The 10,000-nt window shown below is 49.1% G+C and overlaps 2 protein-coding genes across 2 annotated transcripts in view; both read left to right on the top strand.

The window, feature by feature from the left end:
* grm1a (glutamate receptor, metabotropic 1a) overlaps nucleotides 1-929 on the top strand; it is a gene marked incomplete at both ends in the record, with an annotated part of 34,855 nt that extends 33,926 nt beyond the window's left edge. The window contains one exon of the mRNA XM_084454055.1: nucleotides 191-929. Coding sequence (XP_084310181.1) covers nucleotides 191-929 — 739 coding nt within the window. The remainder of the gene's footprint in view (nucleotides 1-190) is intronic.
* Nucleotides 930-3,086: 2,157 nt separating this feature from the next.
* Nucleotides 3,087-10,000, top strand: part of rab32a (RAB32a, member RAS oncogene family) — a 13,862-nt gene continuing 6,948 nt past the window's right edge. The window contains exon 1 of the mRNA XM_084453516.1: nucleotides 3,087-3,367. Coding sequence (XP_084309642.1) covers nucleotides 3,154-3,367 — 214 coding nt within the window. The 5' untranslated portion in view covers nucleotides 3,087-3,153. The remainder of the gene's footprint in view (nucleotides 3,368-10,000) is intronic.

Here is a 10,000-nt window from a genome sequence, read left to right as displayed (position 1 = left end):
TCTCCCAGTTGGTAAACGCTTAATACAACTAGTGAATGAACTTCAGCACGGCTTCCTCTTAGTCTTAACGCTTTTTGTATGACGTCATCATTTGCACTGCTGTTGTTTGTTGTAGTTGTTGTTGTTGATGGTATGTGCCCCCCTTCCCGGTTTCCTGGGATAGTAACGGCAGTCTTTATCTCGTTCGTAGTTCTAATGGCAAGTCTGTGTCATGGTCTGAACCAGGTCCAAGGCCGCCTCCAAGGGGGGGGAATGTGTGGTGCAGACTGTCTGTGCATGTGAGGAAACAGGAAGCCGGCTCGAATCAGACGGCAGTCATCCGGCCCCTAACTAACGCCCCCGACCCCCACAGCTGCCACCCCGTCGCCCCCCCAGGCCCCGGCACAGACCCCCCCCGCCGCCCCCGCCACCCCCCACATCAACCCGGCTCCGAGGTGCTGTACAACTTGGCGGAGGAGGAGGCGGTGGCGGCAGGGAGCCCCCCTCCTTCCTGGACCCCGCCCCCCCGCCACTCCGGACCGTTCCACTCGGACGAGCCGCCCTCTTATTCGCCCCCGCGCACAACGGGATGTACCACCGCCGCCGCGGAGGCGACCGACCCCGCCGGCCAGCCCCCGACCCTCGCCACCCCTCCAGGGGAGGGGGCCGCCGGGGGGGAGGAGCTGGACCTCCTACGCAGCTACATGTACGACGCCGGGGAGGAGGAGGAGGAGGAGGACGACGACGACGGGGAGGAGGAGGACCTGACGCGGAGCAAGCTGACCCTGGAGGACACCCTGGCTCTGACTCCGCCCTCCCCCTTCAGGGACACGGTGTGGTCCAGCGGGTCGGCGCACGGCTCGCCCGGCTCCCGGTCCGTCCTCGGCGCCCCTCCCGGCCCGGCCTACGCCAACGCCCGGGACTTCCGGCAGAGCTCCTCCACGCTGTGAGAGCGCGGCGGGCAGCCAATGCCAACACGCCGCCGCGCTGTACGCGGCACACGTAGCTTGTACACTTTTGCGCAAATTTGAAACACACACACACACAGAAACGCATAAATACATTGTGCACAATAGAAAATATCTTAAAAGCATCTTGTTATTTACGGCGTTACATGTTCACTTCGAAATATACAGTTTCTCTGTCACTCGCTTGCTTGGATTTCACGTGAAAGGTTCCATGTCAAGGAGGAGTCGAGGTGAAAGTATAATGAATAATGGAGGGGAAAAAACAACAAGTGTTGGAATAGTCCAGGAGCGATTACTTTTTTCAAGGGCTGTGAATCCCTCCGACCCCTCAGAAAACTCTTAGACTGTGGAAAGTGCCGGAAACGGGGTCTTTGCACCAAACGGATCAAGCAAAGCTGGGAACCTCACTGAGGGTTGTAGCTACTGTTTTCATATTGTTGTTTGCATTTGAATTTGACTGTTTGAGGTGAATGAAGGGAAGCCCACATTGCTCATAAACATGAAGGGACCAGACCCCATAATGCACTGCCTGCCTCGACCAATCAGCTTTGCCCCCGTGCTTGATAGGCCTACATTGTTCATGTGCAGTCCTGGTCACATGTATAGCAGACACAGCTGGATTAAAAAGGATTTTTTTTTTTTGCCTTTTCCACAAAGACTTAAGACATCAAACATGAAACCATAGTCTATGCTTACATCCTCTTGACTGACCTCATTGCTATTCAAACATAATGCTCTGACAGAAAATTAAAAAATATAATTATTATTATTATTATTATTATTGTGTCCAGGCAGTAGAACAGAATGTGTGTCTTATGTCTACTGTAAACCCACTTTTATTCAACTGGAAACTCCATTGAAGATTTACACTGTTTGATATGAGTCTTGTGCCAATCAAAGTGGCATCCAGGTTCTTCATCAGTGATTGCTCAGTGTACAGTAGCCACTCTCTGTGGAGATTGATTACACCTCTTCTGGAATTCGTGATTATGTGGGCTTGATTGTAGGCAGCGGTAATATTGTTTACCAAATGTACATACGTCAACTAACATGATGGCCTCTGTGCTTGTCTTATAGAAGGAGGTGAGGCTCTGTTCTTCATACAGTGTGATTTTGTATGTTTTTTGAGGTTGCTGTGTCATTGTACTGGAGAAGTTCTCAAAGTTTGTAATACTGTTAGCCATCTCTTGTTTTTTCACATGGATGGTATGTTTGTATTATCAGTAAATGTTTATATATTTAGAATGTGAAAAAAAAATATTTATACGTTTTGAAACTGTCTTACAGGTGCTTGTGAAAAAGTTTTTGCGTTGATTTGGGTAACTTTTCAGATACATTTACAAGTCAACCGTATCCTCTTGAAAATATTCAGTTGTAAACATAACCAATATGTAGTTGCTTCTTGTGATGCGATTACAGTATGCGCTTCAATCTTGCTTAGATCTTGTATTTATATAAGTTCATTAGTAGCCTACTCTATAAGAATGAAATTTCCAAAATACAAAATATGAATATAGTAATAATAGTATTATATTGTAAATGTTATTACAACATATTATATTAAGTCTACTGGTGCAAGTTGTTTCAAGATTATAATCTTAATGTAAAGTACTTGAGGGAGTCACCTATTTTACACTGTTAAAGCTAGAATGAGACCTGCTGTAGGCGACATGTTTTTGGCAAGCCGAACAAATCTGTAAAATAAAATCATTTTATAGTAAGACGACATTTGATTCCATGAGTCTATACTCCTACGTAATGCTGCTATAAGGATGCATTGGACTGTCCACGGCAAGAGAGGAAAAGATTTCTCCCTGATTTTTTACAATTGCGTTGATGCATCAATTGTTAGGAATTGCAAAGTTACACTAAGCCAGAGATGAATTATGCATGAGAGAGGCGGGAGGGGGGTTTTGTTACTATAATGGGGGGGCATGGTGTTTATTCCATGGTTTATTCGACACAGTTCCGGGTCGTATGACTTATCAGGTGGTTGACTGGAAGGAGGAGGGGGAACAGGACTTTCTCTTGCGGCTTCGCATTCAATGAGTTCAGTTCAGACGAACACTCCTCACTGCCCCATCTGTGTGTGTGAGAGAGAGAGAGAGAAAGAGAGAGAGAAAGAGAGATAGAGAGAGAGACAAGAAAGAATTAGAAGACTTTGAGAAAGTTTTCACTGTTAGCCTACGAATCGGAGTTCCACGCCATGGCTGGGGGCTCGGTGTCGGAGTGTAAGGAATACTTGTTTAAAGTGCTGGTAATAGGCGAGTTAGGCGTAGGGAAGACCAGCATTATCAAACGTTACGTGCACCAACTATTCTCCCAGCACTACAGAGCGACTATCGGGGTTGACTTTGCGCTCAAAGTGATCAACTGGGACAGCAAAACACTGGTGAGGTTACAGCTGTGGGATATCGCAGGTAAGCATAATCATATGCGTTTCATCTGTCAATTGTGGTTCAATGGAACAATTGTGTTGAGACTGAGTGAAACCGTGCAATCTCTGTCCACTTCCACATTTGCTTACCTATGATGACACAGTGCAGGAGTGGTGTTTTGCAATTCACAGCACTTGTCCAAAACCATGCGTCTACTTCCCTGGCGCTATAAATATTGACCCCCCCGGGGTTTATGGTGTCTTAATCAAAACAGCCCAGGCCTACTTAGCCAGTACCCGTTTTAAGAACCGATAGCACGGAGATCACATTCCAGTTTGAGTTGTGTTGTTTTCCAGTGTGATCACATTAGCGCACGTAATGGCCAGTGGAATGTAGGTCATGTTCTGGGGTGAGAGGAGGAAGGAACCCATGACGAGAACAACTCTCCGTCTGAAAGATCCTGCATCGCCAAACCTCGCAGCTGCCAGTGCATTCCGACAGGTTGACTTGACACAGCCGCGACTCTGAAGTCAAAGCTCCAAATGTTGACTCAAGCTTCTCTACTGTCTGCTAATTGGATGGCGTGCATGTGTGTAGCCTAAATCACGTGACTGGTGTAGCCTATACGGAGTACCGTGTCAGATCTGTACCTATATTCCGTATTATGAAGGTTTACCCGACGCACTCTGTCAAACCAGACACTATAGGCTATTGTTACCCGTATGTACCAGCTGGTGGATGTTTTTTTTTTTTATGTCACTCATCATCAGAGTCCTGTCAGTGAGGGACAGAAATATCCTAACCATTTTTACTGCTCAGTCACACACCTGTGACTCAGCAAACTATTTTACAATGAAATGTGACCTGGTACATTGCAGTTATAACCATGGCCTCCTCAGATGTGTGTGTGTGTGTGTGTGTGTGTGTGTGTGTGTGTGTGCGTTTGTGTGTGTGCGTTTGTGTGATTTCACTGTCTTTCCTGAAAGCTCTCTCTAAAAGTTGACCTTTAGAGCTTTGAGGTTTATTGTTGTATAAGGTCGAACGGGAAGAGAAAGTAAAGTGTGTGTGTGTGTGTGTGTGTAACGCGTATGTGTGCCTGTCACAAGACATTCATGTATTATGACAGGTTTAGAATATGCGTGTGTGCACGCTTATGTAGCCTAAACACGTATGCTCTCGAGTGGCTGTTTGCAATTCAGTCACGAAGCAGGATGAATCATATCCTAAGCCCTCCCCAGTATCACACAGTGTCATGACCAAAGCTCTACGCCACATTTCTCCTCCAACTGTAGATCTGCCTCCACCAGCGGCTCAAACAAAGGCACTAGTGACGGCAATAACATCTGCAAACAGGGCTCTCAATGAATGGTTACATTTAGTGTTGTCTTCCCTTACGGGTCACGTGTGTGTGTGTGTGTGTGTGTGTGTGTGTGTGTGCCCCCTCTGTAAGGGAATAGGGGGTACAGCCTGTCATAAGCCATCCAGCTGAGAACCTACACGTTAATTATTAGCTCCATTCAGTGGGTAGAAGGTCTGTACGATTGTGGCTTAGGCAGGGGATTGGCGTGTGCGTGTGCGCGTGTGTGTGTGTGTGTGTGTGTGTGTGTCATTGTAGATCTAGGTTAAGTGTGCGAAGGTTTTGTTCCCGGTCCATATCTGGCTGGCCAAATCAATTGAGAATATTACTGTATAACCCAACAAGCCCACTCAGAAGGACTATGTGACACAGGCAGGCAGGCAGGCAGGCAGGCAGACAGACAGACAGACAGACAGGCAGGCAGGCAGAGATGGAGGGAGACTTTTTTTTTTAAACTTCTAAAAGTCTTTAAACTTCTAAAAGTCTTCTTTAAACTTCTAAAAGTCTTCCTTTTTTAGATTGATCCGTCGCCCGTTGTGCTGAGCGAGCGAGATCGCCAAGGCAACCAGTGTGTCTTGTCTGTCACCTGCCGGGACCGGCGAAGGCGTAAATTCCCTGCGTGGCGGCGCCCGTAAGAGTCCAGGCGCCACCCCCTCCCTCCCCCCTCCCTCCCCCGCGTAGTCTAGGAGCCCCGCCAGGAGACGAAGCCTGTCGCAGAAGGATAGCACTCTGTCAGAGGAACTGTGAGGATAAATAAGAATCGCGCACGCACACACACACACACACACGCACACACACACACACACACGCACACACACACACACACACACGCACACACACACACACACACACACACCCTCCCTTGCTTTCACTGATATCATTCATAGAGACAAGCTGTGAAAGAAAACACACTCCCAGATATCACTATCGGATAAGCTCTGGGGGGGGTAGAACACACGCACACACACACACACACACACACACACACACACACACACACGACAGGACTCATCATTCACGCCTGCAGAGAGGCATGGCCTGGAGACACCCAGGGATACAAAAGACTTGGAGGGAAGAGAAAGCTAGTTTTTTTTCTTCCCTCCAAGTCATTGAAGTGCCGTCATTAAGCCTTTTAATGGCTCAGATGAGGAGGAGGGCTCGTCCTCCCCATGGCGGTAAAAAGACGTCACAGACACGTCGTGTTTTACACTCCCGTAATGATTACCATCGGAGGGACTGGGATGATAGTAATCAGGGCCTAGTGCGCGATGGATGCGCGCTGGAAGTCAGCGTGAAGCCTGGGACTCGCCCGCCCCCTCTGGCCCGGAATAACGGCCCTTATCTGGGCCCGAGGACAGGATGATTACCACCGCGGTAGTAAGTAAAGCCAGAGCCTTGTGCCAGGGATTTAGACGTTTTGAGAGGACGGCCGCCCCTCACATGGTACGGGGGGGGGGGACGAGGGAGTGGGGAAAAGAGAGAGGGGAAGGGAGGAAAGCCCAAAGCCCATGAGAGTGTTACCCTATCAGAGTAGAGGATTTTGCATCACTGTTCATTCTTTGGAAACGTAGTGAGCAACCCTGGCTCACGGGATGCCCCGAAGAATGTGTCTGGTGGAGTCATGGGTTCAGGGGCCTCGCTCCGGCCCGTACCCTTCTCTGTTGTTCCCCCCCTGGCGATGAAACAGCCGCGCCGTTCACGGTTCACGGCGGAGGCCCTTCCCCCGCGTCGGAGGGCATCGCACGGAGGTTTTCGCCGCCCCGACTCCTTCGAACAGCAGGAGGCCGAGACTTCCTCCGCTGCCACTGCCGCGTCTGGCTTGGACAGTTTCTATGGTAACCCTCCTCCGCAAGACATCGGCGCGACCGCTGCCGTAGGAGGAACTCGGCGTTGCTAGGGCTCTGGATGTAGAGGAGTGTGTCTCTCTCTCTCTCTTTCTCTCTCTCTCATAAACACAACTCCCACAAAGAAAGAGAAACAGACCTCCTCACCTCTGTCTGGGGAATAGACACCTCATCCCGCCCTAGCGAAACATGCATATCGATGCATTTGAAGATATATTCCCTTGAAAGGTCTTTGATGATAAACTTTGCAAACCGAAAGGTCCTTCTTAAGCACTGCTTGTGTACATTCATCTTGCTTGGGGTTTTATACAGTGTTTTATACTGTAGCAGTGTACAATCCACTGCTCCGTGCTTATTAGGTTAGCAAACCGTCTTTTTCTGTTACAGCACATGATTCTTGTTGTTCCTCTCAGACTCACTATTGTTCCAGCCAACAGGGCTATGCTATGGACTCAGCCTTAAGTCCTAACAGTCTCAGGGGCTGGACAGAAACTGTATTGAACCTCATCTATGGTGGCATAACACCTCTGCACATACAGTGCCACAATATTAACCTGTGTGTGTGTTAATGATCCGTTTAATTGATCATTAAGAACCATTTTCACCACCGCCAATAGCAACGATATTGATCCCGCGATCTGAGTGGCACTGATTAGTCGTATACTGAAGGAAGCCTATGGGCACATATAACCTTCAGTCATTGAGTCTGCATGACATCATTAAAATGTCCTAACCCTTACCCATCTCAATTTAAGTAGCCTAACTTAATCTCATATAGATTCTGTTTTAATAGGCTACACATTGCGACCAGCAAACACACTCAGCCAATTTGCTGTAGGCTAGTGGTAGTCAGTGGCTTAGCCTACATGTAGCCTAGGCTACAGTAGCCTACGTGCGACAGAACTGGATCCACAAGCTTGGTGTTTTCAGAGCCGTGCTTGTTGATGACAACACACATTCACGTATAGCCACTGTGTGTTTTTGTATCAGTTTGTTCCTACCCAGCAAACACACAACGGCAGGGAGACGTTCAGATCATGTCTTAATAACGTCCGTGGGTCCAGAACCCCGTGTGTTCGTCTGCTGGACCCCTCAATATTCACACGTCTGGCTTGGACCCCTCTAAGACGTCTGTGGACGTGCAGAACAGGTTCAATATCTGAACGTTAAAAAACAACTTTCATTCTGGCTCCTAATTGGATGTCTTTGGACGTCCGAAAAAGACAAAAAATACATCTAAAAGACGTCTTTTAGACGTGTCTTTGCTCAGTGGGGAGGCGAGAGAGAGAGAGCTGGAGATGTGTGACAGAAACGCAGCCTCGGCCAAACTCTTTTCAACCTCTCGCTTTCACTCGGCGCGGGCTGCAGCTAAATCGAAGCGACATCAGCCTGTTTTTCTCCCCCCCTCTGCGGCTTTTTCACGAAACCTCCGGCGTTTTTGGAAGATATCGGAACATTTGTTCTGTCGATATTTGGCATTTTATTGTGGTACCTGCTTGCACTCAATAGCCTACGCGAGAGACGCCCCATCAGGAGGTTGTGCGGAGCCGAGCATGCGCTTTGCAGAAACCGAATTCAAATCCTAGAAAAACGCCTGAAGAAACCTTTGAAATTATCGACCTTGGCTCTGTGTTGATCTCGCGCTCTCCTACTCCTAGTCCCCTCTCCCCCCCTCTCTCTCTCTCTCTCTCTCTCCCTCTCTCTCTCTCTTATTCTCTCTCCCTCTCTCTCTCTCTCCCTCTTACTCTCTCTCTCCCTCCCTCCTTCTTACTCCCTTTCTCTCTCTCTCCCTCTTATTCTCTCTCCCTCCCTCCTTCTTACTCCCTTTCTCTCTCTCTCCCTCTCTCTCTCCCTCTTACTCTCTCCCTCTCTCTCTCTCTCTCTCTCTCTCTCTCCCTCACTCTCTCTCCCTCTTATTCTCTCTCTCCCTCTCTCTCCCCCCCCCCCTCTCTCTCTCTCTCTCTCTCTCTGTTGGTTTGCTGAGCACCAAGAGGCCTGGGATTGAAAGCCTTATTTCAGTGCGTCAGCCCTCCTAGTGTGCCACGCCCCCGGTGGCTTCACCTGGGTTCAAAGCCACTAAATTTAGGCTCTCAATTATGAGCAATTACTGGCAGGCCTGTGGGCCCCACGGAGCCTCTCACTCTCTCTCACACCCCCACCGAGACTCTCAACACCGCTCCCCCTCCCGTACGAGGCTTGGTAAGTACCCGGTAATAATCACAAAGTGAAACTGAGAGAGAGAAAGAGCCATCACGCTTCTGCACACAACTATCTTTGTTCTGTTTTATTTATTTATTTTTAACTGAGCTGCAGAGGGTTATGGGAAGGAAGCAGTGCATGGGTTGGCTTGAGCGCGCAACGGCAGCGAGCTCGGATGCTGCTACTGTGGATGTGTTCTAGGACGGCCATTTTTAAACGCTGCCACATGCACATTGATTCGGACGTGACACAAGGCGTCTTTCTTCCACAGAGATGACTGCTGTAAAGAATGTAGCTATGTCATGTATTTTAGTAGCCTATTTTCGTGTAGGATGAGCAACACTCGGTCCACACTCTTTCTTCATATTTGACTCGTTTGTGTGTCATGTGTTCTCAGGACAGTCTTCCCTCACAGTGTGAACAGCTGTCTGAGGTGATGGTCTTATTAGATATAGACCTAAGATGGGGAAATGACAAAGCATGTGGAGGACATTTCTAGACATCTAACTGATATAAATCTTATGCGCACAGTCAGGCTTCTTGAATGTTCCGTAGCTAGCCGCTCTACTGAGGGGAGGCTGTGTATCCATCAGCCGGCTTGGCAGGGAGGGGGATGATCACAGCTCTGTCTGGACCTGTCATCCTCTGCCTGGGGCGATTATTTTTCTCTCTTCCCCCGAGGCGGTGGAGCAGGTACCGGGGGAGGGGGGGTTTCATCCCGCCGAACGGAACGCCAGTCTGCTGCTTGGCGGTGGAGGGACAGGGGGCGTGCAGCTACGGTACGCGCGTGTCCAGGGGGTGATCTGCGGAGGAAGTGAAGAGGTTCGGGTCAGAGAAGCTGGCCTGAGGGGGTGTGGGGTGGAGGTGAGACCTACCTGGTACTGTCGCCTCACAGCAAGAAGGTCTCCGGGCCTTTCTGTGTGGAGTTTGCATGTTCTCCCCGTGTTCTCAAGGGTTTCCCCACATAAAGAACCCAGTAAGAACGACATGCAGAGGAACAGATCAGTAACACGGTCCACTCCCAGCTGCCCTTGGGGGAAGGATGAGAGATGTGTTAAGAGCAGGAGAAGAAATTGATCGTTGGACGCTCCAGCCACTCGTGTGTGTGTGTGTGTGTGTGTGTGTGTGCGTGTGTGTGTGTGTGTGTGTGCGTGCTTGTGTTTCAGCATTGCTACCTACCCCGTGTGATGTGTGTGCGTACTCACTGTATGACAAAGATGTTTGAGTGTAAATGACACACAAACACACGTTACATGAACAAATACTGCTTTATAT

This window comes from Borostomias antarcticus (genome assembly GCF_949987555.1).
Source record: "Borostomias antarcticus genome assembly, chromosome: 19".
Lineage (NCBI taxonomy): Eukaryota > Metazoa > Chordata > Actinopteri > Stomiiformes > Stomiidae > Borostomias > Borostomias antarcticus.
This window is presented reverse-complemented; position numbering and strand designations above follow the sequence as displayed.